We start from the raw sequence: 21228 nt of genomic DNA, 5'->3' as shown, positions 1-21228 counted from the left end.
TGTCAGTGGTATTTAAGTTTTCTGTTAAGTTCTGGAAATGTTGTATTCTGTGTTTTCTTTTATTGTAATGAGTTTTGTCCGAGGGAAAAAAAAAATAATGTAGATATGCATTATATTGCAACGGATTTGTATTTAACTGCGGCGTGGCCTTTTCCAAGTTACATACTTTTTTATTTTTTTATAATTATGCTATAAAAATTCCTAACATAATATCGATTGTTTTAACAAAAGTTATATTGAGTAATTTTTTCCGATCCCTCTAAAACAGAAAAAACACGAAATTAATAAATTGTATTACGTATGGTTACATAATTCAGATTGGATATTACTTTTCTGTACCAATGGTACTTGAAGGTATACGGTGAAATACTTATCTTGATGTGTCCGTTCCATAAGAATCTACTACAACTATTTGGAGGTGGTGGGCCTCCTCATGTTGATTAAGCAGATAAGAGAAAATATAAACAGTTAATATTTATAGACGAAATATAATAAAAAATAACAGTCAGAAGTCGAAAAAAAATACTAGGGGAGGGGTGAGAGGTGCAAGAGAAGAAAGAAGTTATAGGGTAATGTTTATAGGGTTTTTGGAACCTTTCCTGCCCTGCCACCTCGCAGGAAGGAGGGGTGGGGTGACTGATTGGAAGAATGGATTGAAGGATGCAGGGAGACTGTCGAAGAACTTGATGTGTCTCCGTGTGATGTGTTGTACACTTTCTAGCTGTAGTTCGTTGTGAATGTGCATCATGCTTAGTCTTTTTAGTGATGTTCCTCTGCGGATCTTCTGTAGTGTGCTGTTCTGGTATAGGACTGTTGGGTATAGGAAATGTAGTAGAGGTGCACTATGTAGAAGTGCTTGTCGTAGTATATTTTGTAAATGAGTAGCTTTAGCCTGAATGACACCCCTAGTGTATAGATGAAGTGGTTGAGTTGGTATGATGTTGAGTAACGTTGACCATTTCTTTTCAGATATAAGACGTGCTGCAGCTGGGGACGGACGCCATTCTACTACTGGTGAGACGTTTTTATAATTGTCAATACTAATTATATTAAAGCAACATTTTTATTTAAATTTATTTCTGATACTTGCTGCATTTTTCAGAAATTTTGACAAATAATTTAATTAATGAATCCGTCATTTGTTAAAAATTTACGTTTTTTTCTGCAATCTAATCGTAAAACAATGTATATTTTGATAAATACAACTACAATTTATTAAATAATTAATGTCAATGATCAGTCATAGTTTCTATTTGTAATACATTTCGTCTAGTTACTCATACTAATATTATTACAATAATATTAGAATTCCAAATACTTCCAATAGCTAGTTTTTTGCAAGTGCTATTGATTCTCAGTAATCTTGTTATTCATTGATTATTAGATGTTAATCGTTATAAACTCTTTATTACGTGGAAAAGACAAAACCAGGTGTTATACAGTCTCTAATATGGATACTTTCAGGACCAGACATTGTTAAAATCTTTTTTTTTTTTCAAAACGGTCGTCTTTTTCAGTGTGAAAGCATTAAATTCGAATTACCGAATGTATACAATAATTACTATTTTCCGAATTCTTATATTAAATAAAATTTAATCGACTGACTAATTTATATCTGTTGCTTTTTTGATCCGATGTGTGAACCGCCAAATGCCGTTATTTCCTTGATTCATTTATTTAAATCTGACCTTAATTATCATAGGTGATTGCATTTTTCATTGATTAAAAAAGTGAACATTATTTTTTTTAATTGTATTATTTATTTAGTTAATTAGTTCCATATTTTTTAAGTTTATTTTTTATTGAATGTAACAATTTTTGTTTCTTATTAATATTTGGTTTAGTAGACGGTGGTAGAAAACGTATGTACATTTTTTATTAGGATTTTATTTTTTAACTGTATTTAAGAATTTTCTGATCTATACAACCGAAATTTAGAGAAAATGTGGCAAGTAGCAAAGAGATACACTAGTATATTGTGAAAATAAGTCATAAAATTTTATTAATTTTTTTTGCAATCTGAATTGTCATAATTAAACCAATTGTAGTATTTGTGTTGAACAATATTATATGGAATATATAATACTTTCAGAAAGTTTCTATGGTTTGTATTAATAAATAATAAGGGAGATGTATTGAGGATTTCGAGAAATGTGTGTTTGGAACCTTTCAAACTTAGGAAAAAATGTTTCTCATCGATTAAATAGGTTGCTTTGATATTTCATTTTTCTCTAACTTCCTCTCAAAACGAAAGGAATACACTTTCACCTGACATCTGAAGGTGATATACCACGAACTTGACCTCAAATGTAATTCAAGGCCTTTAAGGGAACTGAAATCCATGAATGGAGTCCTTTTTTTTCTATATACTGTTTCGTTATCATTTAATAAATATATCTCTGTTAATGTGGTGCCTTGATATTTTGCTAATCACGTGCTCTGATCTTGTCAATGAGTTTTCTGTGTAAAATCTGTCTGCTTTTTAAGTCACTCTTTCTATTTTCCTTGTAGTAATTGTACGAAGCCACAAGTAGATTATTCAATTATATGTTCTTTGTAAGCCTGTTCGTTTTTCAATTATTTAACTACTTATTAATCCTTTCTTGAAAGTAATAATGAGTCGTAAAAGTTTAATAAAAACCCTTAATTTAGAATGAAGGAACAAAAACAAGATTCATGGTCCATTGCCTGATTTCTCGGAGGCCAGGGTCAAAAGCCATAAGGGACTGAATGAGAGTGTCAGATAAAAGAACTTCTCCACATCCTGAAGGAAGAAAGAAAAAAAGAAGAAAGGATTGAGAAGGATGTCTTGTGCAACTTGACACATTATCGAAAAATTCACTTTAGAGGTCCTTGACACTGTTACAAAGCCTCCTAGATAAGGAGGCGATCGAACACAACTACTCACTAAGGCTCAATCTCTCTCGGTTTCCGATCTTCACAATTGTTAATTTTGCAATGATAGGAACTTCAATTCAAGGTCGGTAGATGTCTTCGTTTTGTCCACTCAAATTACTAAAAAAAAGAAATCTATCCGTAAAATTATAGCCGGGGAAAACCAGACAATCTTGAATTCCTTTGGAAATTCCGGATATTATTACTACCCGAGAGGGTATCCGGTTTCTAAAATTTAATGATGTTACATTTAAGGTCTTTATCTATATTTTGCTTGTCTGACTCTCAGACCAATTTGGACATATGGAATTGAGCTCTGGGTCTCTACCAAACCATTAAATTCCTCCCGAATCCAATCCATAATCCTACGTAAAATCCTTGATCCTCCTTATTATGTTACAAATAAACTCATCCACAAAGACCTTGACAGCCCATTCGTTGCAGATTTGGCCTAAAACAGATATGCGTCTTTTCATTCCAAACTCCTTACCCATCCTTACTCATTAGTTCTTAATCTCTCATCCTTAACAATTCCCGATAATCCTCTGAGGCGTCTGAAAAGTGCCCATCTTCTCACAGGACCTTCTAATTTAAATTAATGTTTGAAGTGGTTTTTAGGTACGAGTCAGACTTATCCGGTTTTTGCAATTTTTTTTTTTTGCAATGGATCCATTTCATCTCTATGTGTCTGTTTATTTAGTACTCAATGTCGGCTAGTTTAAAGGCAATGTGCTCGCAGTGAAATTGTTAGTTTTTAATGAATTGTTAAAAGATTAATTTTGAGACTCTAGGGGTACTCAAAGATCTTAGTATAAACAGATATTATACACTGAGATTTTTTGGACGAAATTTCTCAAATAAAGTGAACATTTTTTATGAATTACGTTGTAATTCCTTATACTGAATACGTCCTGTTCATTAATTCTGTGTATGAAATTTCGAAGAAAATTTTATGTTTATTAGGTTTCAATAGATGCAACCACAAAACTATTTTATGAGGCGGTAGGATAAAAAAAAAAAAACTATAAAAAATTAAAATAGGAGAAAAAAAGATAAAGTTATATCCATTACAACAATCTTTGTAAGAATGGAACTAAAACTTTGTTATTTTAAATACAAGGACATAAAAAAAACATCAGACAAATCTTGATAAAAAAACTCACCATACCGCCATAAAAAATGCTCTAGAACTAACAGCTTTTTCCTTGACTTTTTTTTATTTAATAACAAAAAAATCGAAGGTAAACTGGTAATTCAAAATCTTTATAGGAAGCTTTGTGAATGATAATCTAAGTTACTTAAGCATCAACTTCCTGTTTTAAACATGTTGCAACATGGGTGATGTTTATTATAATGTATAAACTTAAAGTCGACAATAATTATCTATTGAGCTCCTAACATTCTACTTATGTTACTTTATAGCAAAATCTACTCCTGAAATCTTATTTTCTCAAACTATTTAAAAGCATCCTCCCTCTTAATGTAATACTCACTTGACAAAGATTACGAATGGATGTCTGGCTGAATAAAACGAAAGTTTAGAACGAAATTATTCGCTTGCAAAATAAGAAGACTTTCAAACAAGGCTGCCTTGTTCCATTCAATTCAGTGTGAAACTTTGGAATTGCACGATTCTTTGGAAAATATTGCGGATGAGGCTAGAAACTGTTGTATAAGATTCTGGCAAAGGGTGAATTCAGCCAACGCAATCTGGAATACGTCCAAAAGACGGCTACAGAATTTATTTCTAAACGTGGACTTTGAAAGAGGTCCGACCATATTGTACGAGGTAAAAGATTTTGATGCTTAAATTTAAATTGTATCATTAGTTATCGCAGGTTTGATTTAGAGTAATCTAGGAAGGAGTTTTTTTTATGGAAGTCATGGACCTAAAACTAATCCCAATCTACCCTCTTGACATAAAAATCTCAATACTTTACTTAGATATACTGAAATAAATTTAAAGAAATTATTAAGTTTAATTAACAATTACTAGCACGAAGATTGAATAGTTAACGATATGTACTATATTTTCTTGTCATGAATTTGATACATTTATATTTTGACTAATTAAGTACAATTAAGTTTTAAAGATTACGAAATCTTAGTTAATATAATTTAAATTTCTAGTCTAGCTGCTACGTTAGTATCATAGAAAGTGAACGATAGGAAGTATAAGAAGAAAGGGAACAACAACAATAGAACGATTAAATTAAGTGATCTTTTTTATTTGAAAGATCAGCTAAATTGTAACTAAACTATTCTACTCTTAATAGTTTGGAACACCAAACGGAATTTTATAAATTATGAAATATTTACATGACAAATGAATTATTATCACCTTTTATCAATATAGTAGATGAATATTGGATGAGATCGCTCAGTGTTTGTTTTATTTTTTCCCAAGGCATGGTACCCTTTACTGGGTTTGAGTCCAGTAGTGGCGAATAATTTATTTTACATCAACCGGGGATTAGGAAAGTCTAGGGTTAGGAAACCCGATTGGCGCACACCAAGCCTCCCTAAAGTTGGTAATTTGATATTTATTGTGTTAGGGAACAAACAAGACGGTGGAGCGTAAATGCTGACCACACAAACTTTTTTTTTCGACTCCTAGTCATATATGGTATTTTAATTAAGTACCTAGGTCTCTAGAGTATTGAATGTGTTCTCAACCAGATTCGTGGTGCAACCATGGAAGATCAAGGTCTCTCACTCGGTCGATCTAGTTGCTAGTTATCACTCATTCCTACCGTCTTATAATTTCCAATTATTTATTATTATCCCTGGTTTATTGCGACCACCTGTTTTCCTCCTAGAACTTGTTGGCCCCCAAACATTATCTCCCTATTTGGATGTTCCATCCGTCTTCTCGTTTTCTCAGCTCGCGCCTTCATTAATAGGTCACATACTATGATAGTCTGATATCCTAGCGGCATCTATTGCACACTATGGACGTTTAAGTCTCCCTAAACTTCCCATTTACTCAGGTCAATGTCGATTTCCCCTTCCACATTACAGAGGCCACCCAAGGCAATTAGTTGCCATTGACATTTACATATCTGGAGTGTCTTCTTGCTGTCGTTCAACTTCTCATGCGTCTCTCGACTCAGGATCATATACGAACTCCCGGTATTCACCATGTCACGCCTCTTACAGGTTGATAGACAGACCGCTGCGTTCCCCCTTCACGTTGTAGTGCAGTAACGTGAGGTCGTCCCTCTGCTGGCACCCTCCTCAGATCTTCGTAAGACCTCCTCCTTTCGCCTACTTGCTTCCATCTACGTCTTACTCCGCCAGTGCGTTTCCTTCCTCTGCCTTCTACCTCTGTTCCTGATGCTTTCGACGCTTCTTACGTTTCACTGGAGGATCCAGCTGATCTCTGCGGTCTATGTCTTTTTCTCACTCACGGGACATTGATTTCCATAGGCGATATATATGTGGACAGTACTTAGCTATGTGCACCTCATTTACGCACTCAAAGCATAGAGTACGGCCACTAAGTGTCCCGTTTTACCACCCTGTTGTTCCTCTTTCCTACGTCTGACCTGGGTCGGCTTCCTCTCTCCTGTGTCTCTATATCTGTCGACTTCCATATGTTATCTCCTTCTCCAGTGCGTCTCAGTACTCCTTGGGCGAGAGCACGTCACTTCCTCCCGTGCGCTGACATCAACCATCTCCTGAGCGCACTCAGTGAACGTGCCCTCTCTGTGTAAGCCTTCCTTCTTATTCGTTTCCTTGGCTGATTACACTTTTAGTATTGAGCATTTGTCTGCGTAGGTCGTTATCTCTCCCTAAATACGTGAAATCTATGTTCTTCCGGGGTCCACCTGCCTTCTTCAATCTCTTCACAGTGGGTCACGATGTTTCCTCGTCTGCCTGGATCTGATTTAACGCGCTCCTCTTGCCTCGACAGATCAGGGCCGCTTTTAATGAGACAGCATCGGCTCGTTCCAAAATGTTATGGGGTTCTTTCGTCTCCAGCCTCTCCATAACTCGATCACCTCCCTTGATAAAATTATTCAGCACACTGACTTCGCTCGTGAACCGTCCAGGTCTGAGATGGCCTCCCTTAAGTCTTGCGAAGTTGTCGCTCTGGCTTTCATCATCGCCAAGGCATTTGCGTGAGCCACCGCCAGAGTTGTGTCCGGTATAGAAGATATTTTTGGAGCTGGGGCCACTGAGGCCACGGCTTCTTCCTGTACCATGGGCGACTACGGGAGCCAAAGGCCCATTTGACGGAACGTTCAACACCGCGGCTCGCACTATCGGGTTGCCAGCTGCATCCATTATCAGTGAGAACAATCGAAAAAAAAAATAAAAGAAGAAGGGAAAGAGAGAGAAGAGAGAAGAAAAATAAATGTGAGAACAAAATATATACTGGACTAACTTAAAAAAAGAAACAAGTGAACAAAGCGAAGGGGTTTCGGCTCCACTCATGAGTTGTCGGAACTATAACGATGAAAAAAAAGTAAGGATTAGGGCAGAGTAACGGTACCCAATTAGTCTGAAATAACACTGGTATATTTCTGGAGATAATGCTCCTTAAATACATTTCAGATGTTTATTTACAATGGTAGGGAGTATTAAAGCGGACACCTATCATAACTCCCCCTACTAGTTTATTAAATAATTTTCTTACACTAAATAAGAAAAATTTAGAAATACAAAAATACTCAATAAAACGCTGTAGTATAAACTTAACAAAACAGTACATAAATAAACTTAACTTCTATGTTACATTTTCCTCAACCCTCTTGTACAGAAATAAATAAAATTACAGAACAACAGAATAGAAAACACACACGCACAAAAAAAATATCGTGTCTAAACGTTATTACTTCATTAGGATGGTAGGAAACTAAAAAAAAGAAAACTTTTTACACAATATCTTCGAATAGCAATAGATATTAAAATCGCGATAAGATATTACACAGTAATATTAAAGTCGCGCAAGAACAAAAATAAAATTAATATTAAAGTATTAAGGCGGACAATTTGCTTTATCCTATCATAACTTACATATATATATTAAGTCTTATATATTGAAAGGGTTAACCTATTTTGTTTATTATTGTTAGTTTTGCTTGGTATCGACTTTTGGGACCTGTGTACCAAATTTTAAAAAGCCAAACAATTTTGAAAAAGTAGGAACAAAATTTATGGAGAAAACTGAGATTTATTTGTTAATAACTCAAAAAATACATTTTTTTGGATATTTTGTTATGGTCATTTTTAAGTTCATAATGTTTTCTAAATTAAGAAAAAAAAAATCATCTGAAAATTGTTAGCTAAGACAAAGTGATATTGTTCATATATTCTTCTTTATTATCCTTATGTATAATGCTTTTACTATATCTCGTTATCTTTCGGTTTAAAAAAATAATGATAATAAAATTGTTTCATCTTAAATACTGTTTTATTTAATAATAATAGTAATAATAATAATAATAATAATAATACAATCTGCTGAAATTATGGGCAATAAGTGTTAGCGTTCAATAATTATTCATTGATATCATACATACAGAAAAATAACAAAAAAAAAATCATAATACTACAATAGTATACTACAAAATTAAATCAAATGAAACAAGAAAATAGACAAACAAATAAAAAATATAATCAATTTAAGAAAAACTGATTGAATAATAACAAAATCATTTATATACAATACAATGCAAATTAAATTTAGGTACAAATAAACTCAGAAGCGGGTCATTGAACTGCAACAACAATTTACAAGAGGTATAATAATAATTAAAAAAATCAATTAAAATGTTAAGTGAATGAGCCCATTTTTTATCTTTCCTATCTTATTTTATTTTTATTATTTTTTTGTAGGTTTTGGCTCAGAATGTATGAGTAATTATAGAGAAAGAAAACATAGATTTTAAGTTTTAAATTGCTGAGATTTTATTTTTTTTTTCAATTATTTTTCTTATTAAAAATTTTCTAAAAATAAATTCGCTTGGTTTGTAGGTATGCCATTGTATATGTGGCTGAGTAAATTCCTGTATTGAATGTTTTTTGTTTTGATGTTTTAGGTGTTAAATATTGTTTAAATTTTAAATTCTAAATTGATTAACACAAAATAAATGTCTTTTTTACTGGCTATAAGAAAGTTCTGTTTGTATCGATGCTATTTTTTAGAGTATCCACAATAAAATAGACCCCTGACTCCCACTGCTTTAAAATGAAAAAATCCTGGCCTTGTCCTTGGGAAATCCCGGGTGCCATTTCTCTAATGGACCTGAGGGGCAAACCAGTCGTCTGGTTGCCCATTGCAGGCTGCCTCATTCACCAAATAACCGTTGATGGTGATTAACTCATTACTTCCACACCATATGATTTGGCTGATTGGGGGCAGTTTTCGCAGAAGAATTCGCATCTTCAATACCTTAAAATATGCAACGGTACTTCCTTAAAAGTATTACTTCGATGGTCATTAATAATTATATATAATAATAATATTTTTCGGGTTATTAGAGGACCATCGATATGATAATTTATGTGAAATATGTTAGCTTTAACAATGAGTTAGAAAGGATTGTTTATTCTGAATTGGTGAGTGAATATTATCAATAAATTTACACAATATTTATTTATAAGAACCTTTGAGTACTTAAGCCGAACAAATATTTAGATTCGCTAATTTCAAAAATAGTGGGGAGGGTGTAATAATTCCTAAATAACAATTAAAAGCAATGACATATTTTTGGCCACTCATTCATTTGTTTGTATAATTGTTAAAGTTTATTTAAAATGTCAATGCAAAAAAATATAAATTGTTCATATTATTTTGATTAAGAGTATTGGAAGATTAATAAATCATTATTGTTCTGTTACATTTTTGATAAAACAATTTAGGTTTTGAGAATGAATAAATGTCTGAAATATTGACATACAAAATAGAAGATAGAAGTCAAATTGTCTATGCCTGTACGTAGAAATAAATATTGTGAAGTTTGTGCCCTTGAAATAGTATTTTAAATAAAGTTATTATATCATAGGAAAAGTATGGGTTAAGATATTCTGAAGTAATGTGCACTCACTATGGGATTAATGGGTTTCTTTTGGTTATTGATGTACGATATGTGATCGTTTCTTTATTTATGTGTTATTCGCTTTTATTCATTCAGGCGACACCTAAATTGGCGAAACGTTGGTTATTTTGTTCTTTATTTTTATTTGAGGAAAATGGGGCTCTGTGTTGGAGATATTCTAATTATATCCCATCAATATTTATTGTGTATTTGCTCTTTTTTTTATTCATAATTATTATAAAGTTTGGCGACTGTAGTGTATATCTTTACAAATTTCTAAAACGAGAATAAATCTAAAATGGTCAAGTATTTCCTATATCGTTTGTTTACTATTATCTGTTATTTCGATTACTTACTATTATCTGTATTGTGAAATAAGTTCGTAGCGTTTTTTACAAGTGATTTCAATAAAAACTTCAGATTCTTGTAAATATTTTCAATCAATTATATATGACCCATTTTCATCTATTACAAGTTGCCCTCTTTCAGGTATTTTTTTTAATTCTGTCCTCTCAGAACTTCTCAGATTTATGCGCAATGAACTTCTCTATGTGCGTTTTGCAGTTCTCGACCGAATTGAAGTGTTTCCCGTTAAGAGATTTTTGGAGGGCCCGAAGTAATAATTGATAAGTGAAAATCTGTTGGGGGAAGGTCTGGTGAATAGGTTGGGTGGGGGATCACATCTCAGCCAAACTCCAATAATTTCTGCTGGGGCTGCAAAGACAAGTGAAGACGAGCGTTATCGTGATGGAAAACTATACCCATGCGATTAGCCAATGCTGGACGCTTTTGCTTAACTGCTGCCTTTAATTGTTCCAACTGGGCACAGTATACTGCAGAATTAATGGTCTGGTTGGGCGGGAGGAGCTCAAAATAAAGGACACCTTTCCAATCCCACCAAATGCACAGCATAATTTTTTTTGGATGCAATCCTGGTTTTAAGCTTTTTCCTCACAATTTTATTGTGCAGGACCCAATTTTCATCTCCAGTGATCAACTTCTTTAAAAACGGATCTTTAACATTGCGTTTCAGGAGGAAATCTCTAATGGATATGCGGTCCAATAAATTATTTTCCATCTAATTGTGAGGAACCCATATACCACTTTGAGAATCCCGCAGCCCCCAAATGCTTTGAGACACTTGCATGAGATATGTTAAGCGCTTCTGTGATGTCCGTGTCGAAGAGGGTTGTCTGTGACCAATGCTTGAATTAGGTCATCATCAACAGTTGAAGGAGCGCTTAGCGTCTTCCAAATCAAAATTTCCGGTTCTGAACCGATCGAACAACTTACGGACGGTGTTTCCTCCTAAGGCATCATCGCCATACACAATGAAAATTTTTTTAACCTCCTGTGCAGCGGATTTTCCTTTTTGGAAATCAAAAATTAAATGGTGAAAATGAATTTTTTTCTCTTCCATTTTGAGCAAGCAAAATATCACTTAAAGATAAGGAATCTCGGTCGAAACTGATGCATAAAAGCACCTTAACTAATCCTTTTTTAGGGTATATAAACATTATTGACCAAGTAAACATGATTTTATAGACACAGAAAGGAATAAATTGAAATATTAAAAATGCTACGAACTTATTGTACAACCCAATACTTCCTAAGACAGGAAGTCACAACCTTTTATCACTGAGAGAGCGCATTATAGAATATCGTTTTACAAGAGGCATCATTGAAACATTTGTACTGGATAGAGAGTGGTAAGTAATACAGCACCTGATTTTAATACAGGAAGGACTCTTCGATAATTCAGTCCGAAGATTTTGCTCTAATATGATTTACGATGAAGCTTGTTATTCTCCTCGATAATTACGTCTTTTCCAAGTTTTTTTTTCTTTACATGTACCTAATGGGTCAAAAAAAAAATTCCCTACCGATTTCCGATTCCTCGACTTTTCAAATATTTTATCTAGTTGCATTAATTACTGTGGACAGTGTTGTCTAGTCGGCTAGATTTATGTTGTGTGGGATTGTTATGATCTAGTTATACCATTTCCACAAAATATATTTGTGTCTCCTCATTCAGACCCGTAGTAACACTATTTTTTTCAAAGTAGCGATGCTAATTATATAGAATCTCACTTCTAAAATGCATTACTTGGTATTAATTCAAAGTTCCTTTTTGTATTAATTCAATTAATTTTTAATTTTAATTCACATGATGCCGAAATGCATTGAATTCGGAATGCTATATCTCATGGAAATAAAAAAAAATATTTTGCTGTTTGATTAAAACAAACAAACAATATGTAAAGCGAAAAAAATATTCTGTAATGTAGACTTTTTTTATCAGATTCTATATTTTTTTTAAAAAAATATAGGAGTAATATGAATGAGGGCACTCTTACCCTCACTAAAGTTTACAACCCAACTTTGACTTTTTTTACTTAATAAAGAATTTTGATGCTTCAGGACTTGAAAACTGAAAAATGACTTTAAATTTATAATGATGAGTCACTAATTGACTGTAGATTATATTTATGAGGAGAAGATTATCAGGGGTGAGGTCAGTGAAGAGAATACAAATAAGTACTTTACAAAGTTTCCTGGGAAATTAATCAAAGACTTAAATTTATATTTGAATCTAATACAACAGCGACATTCACATAAAAATAAAAGTGCCTATACTATCGTCTTCTCTAATAACACGATACACAATTGAAAAAACAAATAAATAATTTTTTTAAATGATTATATGAAGTATACAATTAACAAATTCCTACAGAAAAATAAGTATGAACGAAGACTGCCGGAAATGTGCAATTATATTATTATTAAATAATTTGATAAATATATATTAAAAAATAGTGTTATATTTCATTTATATAATCATCAGTGAACTTGAACTTCCTTTTGATGATTTATAACTCAAAAGTTAATTTAGATTTTTTGAATCTTAATGCCTGCATCAGAATAAAATTTTCCGATCATATTATACTCTTATCATGATAGATAAGATTATAAATATTTCCTCTTTCTTGTCACAGATAATTTAATATGTTCATAATTAATTAATACGTTACTAAATGATAAATTATTTTTTAAAACTCGTGGTGAATCAACTGTACGGACTCCATGATACCAGTTGGCTATTTATTAGGGTTTTTAAAATACTTTTATCATGGATATTTGCATTGTATATAAATTAAGATATTATATTGTAGCAATAAAATTTTATATTCCATGTGCCCCAAGAAGGCGTCTGGAAATCCCTAACAAAGAAACTCATTGAAATGTTCTCAAAAAATAAATGAAACATGATAATAAATAGTTGTAATTTATAGTAAATAAATTGTAGTTATTTAAAATTACTGTACATTATGGCTATAAAGTTGGTGGTTTAAACTCCTTTGGTTATGTTTTTAAATGTAATTTAATTCAGAATATGTATTTTATGTTTTTTTTTCAACATTGAAAAATAAACACGTTCCATTTCATCCAATAGTAAATAATAACGACAGGTAATTATTAAAACATCCCAACATAAGATATAACCCAATTTTTTGGGTTTGAAAAAATCATTTATATTTATTTTTTCTGAAACTGCATACCTAAAAATGTTCTCTATGATTATCTTCCATAATTCAGGCATATAATTTTTTTTTTTTGATACTGCTATCAAACATGTTATTCTTCAATATTATTTTCTATAATTCAAGTATATACGTTTTTTTTTTAATAGTAGTGGTAAGAATTAGTGTCTTTGTAGGTTACATAAACAAAGCCTACCATAAGCAAATCATCCCTTTAAATAAATTATAATGAATACAAATTATAAATTGGTAGTTTTTAGAAAATGATAAATTTGCATTTACGTTAGGTTTTTTGACAGATGATGGCCTCTTAGTAACGGCTATTGCTCCCTATTACAGGATAAGTATGTTAATGTGAGATGTAAAAATTCATTTTTTATTGTATACATGTTTCTCTGTGGCAAACGGTGCATATATCGATTGTAGTTCTCTAACCGTTATGTACTTGGTCTAACGGCCAGTTGCTAGAGTTGGCAGTTAGTGGTTGCCAAGGATTGGTTGTGAACTTGTGTTGTTTGTTCTCACTATAGTTAGAACGTTATGTGTTATTTAACCGTAACTAATATAACAGTAAAATCATTTTATTTGTGTCCACCACCCCCGCGTCCAACAGGTTATGGGCCCAGGCAGTTCGCGAAATAAAAATTTGTATTGAGATAATAAAAAGAGTGGGGTACTGTTTTTTTGAGTTCAAATACTTCGTAAAGTAATAACATTTAAGTGAAAACAGTAATAAAAAATGGATCTCAACAGCTTTAATGAAATAAATCAGATCAAGCCATTGACAGGACCTGAGAACTTGTGGTAAATATCTCCTTAAAAGCCAACGGGTTGTTTCTAAAGTTTTTGAGCCACCCAGAAACCAGCAAAGTAAAGAATATAATGTTTATATACTAAATGATGCTAAAGCCCAAAAGTTAATAGTGACAACAGTGAATCAGAGAGCATTAACTCATATTTTGACTTGCACTACTGCAAGGAACGTGACGGCCATACGGGCTGGGGCGCAGGTTCCAGTGCGCTCGGTTCGGAACGTTTTGGGTTCGATTCCCACCTGTCGTAGTTAAACAATCATTTTTCGGCGGTCCCGAAGAATGAATCTTGACACTCCCACCTTGGTCAGTATGCGGCGGCAACTCAGGTAGCCATCGGGAGTTGGCAAAAAGGACAGCTAGGCCCGCTTGCCGGACTTGTTCTCCACACCAAATATCAGTACCAGTAGTAAGTTCACTACTCCAAGTCAAATGTGTTCCAAAATATGTGACATCTATGAGAGAGATGTTTCTCAGCAAAAGTTTGAACTTGGGCAAGAATTCTTTGATTTTAAATTTAAGACTGGGATAGACTTGCCAAGCCACATAAGCTCAATAGAAAATGTGGCATTCAGATTAAAATCATTGGGCAATGATATACCAGATGATATGATCATTTCTAAAATAATGACACTCCCTAAAAAGTATAAATACTTTCTATGTGCTTGGGAAAGCACAGACTCCGACAGGAAAACGCTTTCAAATTTAATGACAAGACTGAAGGCTGAAGAAAGACGCTCTACAAATGCTATTGAGGAAACAGACATTCCAGTTGCGTTTAGAACACATGTAAAAAAGAAATTGGAGAACTGCTCCAGACAAGAGGAAACATTTTTCTTGCTCTAAAGAAGGACATCTGAGTAAAGACTGTCCAACCAAGAATCTATGACCAACTGTGCATCTATGACAGCCAAAATGGTTGTGACAAGTATCAACTGAAAGATGTGATGTACATCCCAGATATCAGCAGAAATTTGTTTTCTGTGGATAAAATAACACAGAAAGGTGGATACGTGACTTTTTCTACATACAAAGTAAAAATTGTAAAGAATGATACCGTGATAGTTGAAAAAGATCTCCTGAGGGATTTTATGTTGTGAACATGAAGGTTGATTCAAATGTGAAGGCTTATGCTACTAATGTGCCTGAAGCCAAAAAAGGAATGAAAGAAGAGAATGAAACATCTGTATTAGTTAAAGACTGTATAGTTGGTGTTAGTGGAGAATCCAGTGGTGAATACAAAGCGTCTGAACCATTAGTTTATGTTGAAGAACATGAAGTTACTAAAATAATACATTAAGCGAATCGCTTTCCTGGGCACGGTTTCATAATGAAATATTAGTTCATAAGTACAAGTATACAAACTACAAAGTAAGTAATACTAATACTTTTTGTTCCATAATTAGGACCACTATTAGTATAAGCTAACATTGTATAAGTCAGTGGTTCTTATAGAAGTATGAGGCCAACTAAGCCAGAAATTGAATCATCCGCAGCCCATCCCCACTCCCAGGCTGCTTAAAAAAGCATTCTGAGGCTCCATGATAATTTATTTACCAGTAAGAATCTTTGAGCTGACATTAAATAAAATATTAGTTATGGTAATAATAAAGCAGTTTAAACAATAATTCTTCAAATAATATGTGCTGCTGAACCCTTCCCGGACCCACCTGTTGGGAACCACTGAAATAAGTAAACGAATTTGCATTAAATACAAACTACAGGAATAAGAGTAGTTTGGACATAAGAGCAGTAAACAGAACTCTGATCGTTCACAAACTTCGTCTGAGACCGTCTATGTTTTACAGACTAGAGAGACTAACCTGTGAGTATAGCAGCTAGACCATGGCAGGTCGGCAAATAACCTCCCACTTTTTTTACGATGTCTAGCAGTAGGGATTTAACCGTCAGTTCATTCTCCCTCAATCTCTTCCATGCGGTTTAAATCGATCATCAAATTGAGTTGTGGCTCTTTGTCGGCCACTACCGGCCTTGGTACTGGTCTCTTCAATTCGCTGGAGTGAATCTTACCAAGAGGAATTCGTAAAAATGTATTGGACTATCCGGCCTCTTCATTCGACAAAATCGTTATCCTTATCTTAAATGACTTATTAAGGAATCATCCTAAACCATTAAGGACATTTGCTAATGACTAAAAACTTGTGGTTAACTAAATTGAAGATTATAAAAGATAAAAAACCTGCTTATTGTTGAGAAGAGGTGAGTCCGGCGAAGCACCCTCGAGACAAATGAATAACCATTTCATTCATTTTTGATCCTTAGAGAATTATTTTAGCATCTCTAGTCCAAGTCTATTTTGTACTAAGCAAATTACTCCAAAAAAAAATAAAAAAATATTACTCATATTAAGCATTTAAAATCCAAAACATTTATACAGGTTTTTTAATTTTATTTTTTTGTGAGTTTCTAACTGAAAAATACTAATTAAAGTATCAAATTTTGTCACCCAATATCTAGTTTTAAAATGCTATTATACCTCAGATTGTGTATAAATCAATACAATGAGATATATTATCCAATAATTTTCGATTAGTTACTTAAATATTTGAGTTCTAATAGACACATTGTAGTTAAGACCCTCAGCATCGCTCAAAACATTAATTTAATATAATACAACTCAATTAACTATTCCCTACAATTATTCATGTAATTTTACTTAATAGTTGCCAGTCTGATTCTCGGAACCTAATAACACTATTATATTCTCTACAGAGTGCGTAATAAGTGACAAAACAATGATTTTGTCAGATCTTGATGCAAAAAAAAAAAAAAAAAATGAATAAATAATTATAGGCCAGGTGTTTTCCCGATATTTTTAATAGGATTTTCGCTACCTTGAAAATAATATCCTATTTACCTAAAAAATCAGACAGCATTAACTAAAAAGACGACTTAGTTGTTAGAAATATATTTTTCACTTTAATCTATTTAAAACAAAAGATTTTTATTTATAAATTCATCAAATCTTATTATTGACAGGAAGTAGACAATGAATATAAATGGATGAATACAATTTTATTGAAAAAGAATTTAACTGCTACAAAATAGAGAACTGGCTCTCAATCATAATGAAAACTCCGGTTTGAATTTTTGCTGATTCACGTTTTTCTTTAATAAAAAAGAAATAGTATAAAACTTAGCGTGTACCCTGTTTTGGTTGTTGGAACCCTAAAATGATTTGTTTATAAAATCTCATATTCATTAAAGGTAGACCAATAAGTTATAGGACAATAATGACCAGTTTCCTACCCACGGATTATGCATATGAACCACCCCTGGGATCTGCGTTTTAAATCAATTGGATATTAACAAAGAGAATTTTTTTTCTTGGTGATTAGACTAGATTTGAGTAGTTGTTTTTGAAAAAATATGTCTTCTCATATGCTATAAAAATGTTACATTCATAGTTACATAAACAAAATGACTTTATAATGTGGTGGTTTACTTACGAATAGATAATCATGAAAATCAGCAAGCACTGAGATTATCGGAATTCACTTCATCAATATTATTATTATTATTTATATATTCCTTTATTCCCGGCATTCACCGGAAATAGTACCTACCCAGACTTAGGTCAAGGGTGAGACTAGAAAGCAAAAAAAATCAGTTTTTGATATTCATAAAATTTTTAACGATGCTCTGATGACCCGAGCAAAAAGCATTTTACATCTGTTCCAGGATGTTTAGGTCCTTAATGCTTTGCAGAGTTATTTCTAGGGTCAAACTTTTAATGGAGATAAAGGGTAGATCCTGACTCTTTCAAGTTTATGTAGTAGTTTTAGTTCTTCCAGATTAGATAGTTTTTTCAGCAACTACATTATGAAGGTTACTATCCGATGGCACACCTATTTCCACAATATTTGCATATTTTTCTCTCCTAGAGATAAGTAATATATCAGTCTTGTTATGGGGAATAGTGTGATCAGTGGTGATGTCCCGATCCTAATACAGCTCTATGATTTCTATAGGCTGTACTAATTACAAGACCTTGAGTTATCCAGCAATTAAAATTTCTTGGTCATTTTTAGCCATATCCGCTGCAAATATTCCTTCCCAGCAAGCACCTGGCAGCCTGATTTTATTAACTGAATCGAAACCCCAACTATTCTCCAAAAGTGAGGTGGTTCCGTAATGGCTCCTCCAATTATTTTGTCCCTTTAGGTTCTCGTAGCTATCCGATGCTATCACTTGGTCCTATATAGCTAAAAGAAATTCTTCTATTTCATGAAAATGAGTAGCCCTACAAAGCCAAATTAGTAGAGAAGCACAATATCTACTCCCCCACTTCTAATAAACTGTGATAAAATGGTTAATGTAGTTCTTTCGATAAAACATAGGATGAAAACAGCTAGATAAGAACCTACCTAGATAAAAACGTTTAAGAAAATTTAGTAAGCTAAATACTTGAAAAAGGCGTTGTTAGGCGTTGCAAGAAGCAAGATAAAATTCATTTGCAAGGCCTAGACCAGGGTATTATCGGTACTATTACAAAACTTTCTTATCTCCAGAGACAGGAACTTCAAATCTTATAAAATATACTATACTATTCTGGTGGATTGTTTACCTTTTACTACATTACAGCGAGCGGAATTCTACAGTTGTATAATTAGTAGTAAATTTGCTTAATTTTCCCACCCCTGGAGCTTGTTTTGTGTTCAATTACCTAATTATCCATTTCATTAGATGTTTTGATAAAATTTAAACAAAAAAATTAAGACTTTGAATTCAACTTTTTTTAATTCTGTCTTACAATATAAGAACGAAACTTAAATAAATTTACATTTACTAAAATACTACTAGTTAGACTTTTAAAAGTAAATTACTAACTGTTAATAATATTTTTATTTTAGATTTCTAATATCAGGAATAAGACATTCAAGGAGATCAGGTTGGTTAAGTTCTCTCTCAGCTGGGCAGGTGGTGGTGGGGAGGCAGGTTCTCGTGTAACCTACAGAAATTCAGGTTATTTTATCAGGGTCTGATAGTTTGTTCGATGTCCTTTTAAGAAGAAAATTATACACAGTTTGGCTTTTAACGGGTATGGCAATTGTTTTTCGAAGATATTTCTGGCGACTATTATTTAATTCAAGAGGAATAATGACTTCCAATTTTGATTTCAACAAAGCAAAAGATGATCTGGAGACCAATCCCTATTTTAATAAGTATGCTGATAAGATTCGCAAGCTTAAAAATTCTGACCCTGAGGAATTTTTTAAAAAATTGAAAGCCTGCCAAGAAAAAAGTAAATTGATAAAAGAAGAAACTAAGAAGGTGGTATATGGTGATAAAAAAGGGCCTAGTGTCAGTCAGGTAAAAGAAACTAAAAAGTTAGATGAAATAATGAAAACAAACTTGTTAGAAAACAAATCCAAAGAAGAAATAGTTAGTATATGGAATGAATTTCACAAAGATAAGAATGTTGTTTATGGAACATTGACATCCAATGCTTATGAAACAATAAGAAGATACAGTGTAAAGTATTCTACATTCCTTCTGCCACTTCCCAGGGGTGAGGGGTATGAGTTTATTATGCTACAGTTTGATAATAATGAAGTTCATTTTACTCCTCTTATTTCATACCAAACGCATAAGGCCGATGCCCCTGAATGTTTAACTGTTGTATATTATATTGATCTTGCTGAATCTAAAGATGTTGTTCTTATGAAAGGTGAATTTGACAAAAACATTTTATCATCTGTTGAATCGCAATGTCTAATTAATCAACTTCATCTATATTATGGAGAAAATGATGAAAAACGAATTAGGCTAATGGATACGTTTAACAAAAATCCTGATAGTTTCCGGTACATGGACCTTATTGCAGAAATGGATCTCATACCTCTGAAAAGTCAACCTGTAACAAAAAAATAAATATTTATCTTAGATTTGTTTTGTTTTAATACTAAATATAGAATTAGTATAATGTTTTTATAACATCCTTCTCACTTTACAAATTGTTTGTAATTACAAAAATACTCTAATAATTATGATATTTGTAGAGGTCAATGACGTTGAATATTGTTAAATAATTGTTTATATTTATATTTGTCAACAGCCATACTTGGCATCTGACCTATTCGGTGACTTATAGACAAGTTAATTAATATCTTTTATGATTCAGTTTCATTTTACTTTATGTTCATCGAACTATTTGCATTAGATGATATTTAGTCATTAATAACTATTATTCGTTTCAGGCCTATTCCTACCTTATCTAAGTTCGTTTTGAACATCGCCTCTCAGTAAATGTATTTATACTAGGTAATGTATAATTCAAATGTAATGAATATAAGTGAAATTCCACCTAAAATATTATGTTGCTTTAGTATTAATGGGATTGACTTTCTTTTGCAAGAGGTACCAAGTTTTTAAGACTCTATTAAGATATTTCATTTTTTGGACTGTTTTTACTATTTCGGAAAGTTTTAGCTGGATTGCAATTTTTTTTTAAATTAATTTTTCAAATATCTTTTTTGTCAAAATTAAATGAGTTTTTCAATAGAGAATAAGGCACTACCTGATTCGAATATTGATTTGAGCAAAAAGAGAATTATTAATTAGTAATTATTAGTCTTTATAAAATAACATTTAAATAGTGCTAACAAGACTACTTCACAATTTAAATTTGAAAGAGTTCTGTAATTTCTAGTATTTTCCATCCTTGTGGTCAACAATGGTACAGCTACTATTAAATAATATTTCAATGTACATTAATTGAAAACAATTAATTAAATAACTATTTTTTAGAAAATAATTACCTTCAATCCAAGAATCGATAAGGCCTAAGAATGGTTTAATCCAAAGTTAGGCCTGAATTTAATTTTCCTAATAATAAATTTCTCATTTTTTTTTTCTTAAATCTTCATCAAAGACCTATACAGTCCCAGAGTGGGAATTGCAAGATTAATT

The 21228-nt window shown here is 32.4% G+C and overlaps 2 protein-coding genes across 10 annotated transcripts in view; both read left to right on the top strand.

Moving 5' to 3' along the window:
• Positions 1-21228, top strand: part of LOC106683225 (very long chain fatty acid elongase 7) — a 179093-nt gene that overhangs the window by 125349 nt on the left and 32516 nt on the right. For 6 of the 9 annotated variants that reach the window (XM_014424570.2, XM_014424566.2, XM_067050698.1 and 3 more), the window contains one exon: positions 970-1014. The exons of 1 other annotated variant lie outside the window; for it this stretch is intronic. The gene's annotated coding sequence lies outside the window, so the exon portion shown is untranslated. Of the gene's footprint in view, positions 1-969; positions 1015-20516; positions 20581-21228 lie in introns of all 9 variants that reach the window. 2 more of the 9 variants (XM_014424572.2, XM_014424568.2) reach the window with 1 other exon arrangement.
• On the top strand, positions 19217-20204 carry LOC106683226 (ATP synthase mitochondrial F1 complex assembly factor 1). Its single transcript, XM_014424573.3, has one exon. The coding sequence runs from the start codon at positions 19360-19362 to the stop codon at positions 20188-20190; it is 831 nt and encodes a 276-aa protein (XP_014280059.1). The 5' UTR covers positions 19217-19359; the 3' UTR covers positions 20191-20204.

This window comes from Halyomorpha halys, unplaced genomic scaffold (genome assembly GCF_000696795.3).
Source record: "Halyomorpha halys isolate HHAL.00 unplaced genomic scaffold, Hhal_1.1 Scaffold473.1, whole genome shotgun sequence".
Classification (NCBI taxonomy): domain Eukaryota; kingdom Metazoa; phylum Arthropoda; class Insecta; order Hemiptera; family Pentatomidae; genus Halyomorpha; species Halyomorpha halys.
The sequence above is the reverse complement of the archived record's forward strand: the minus strand, read 5'-3'. Positions and strand labels throughout refer to the sequence as shown.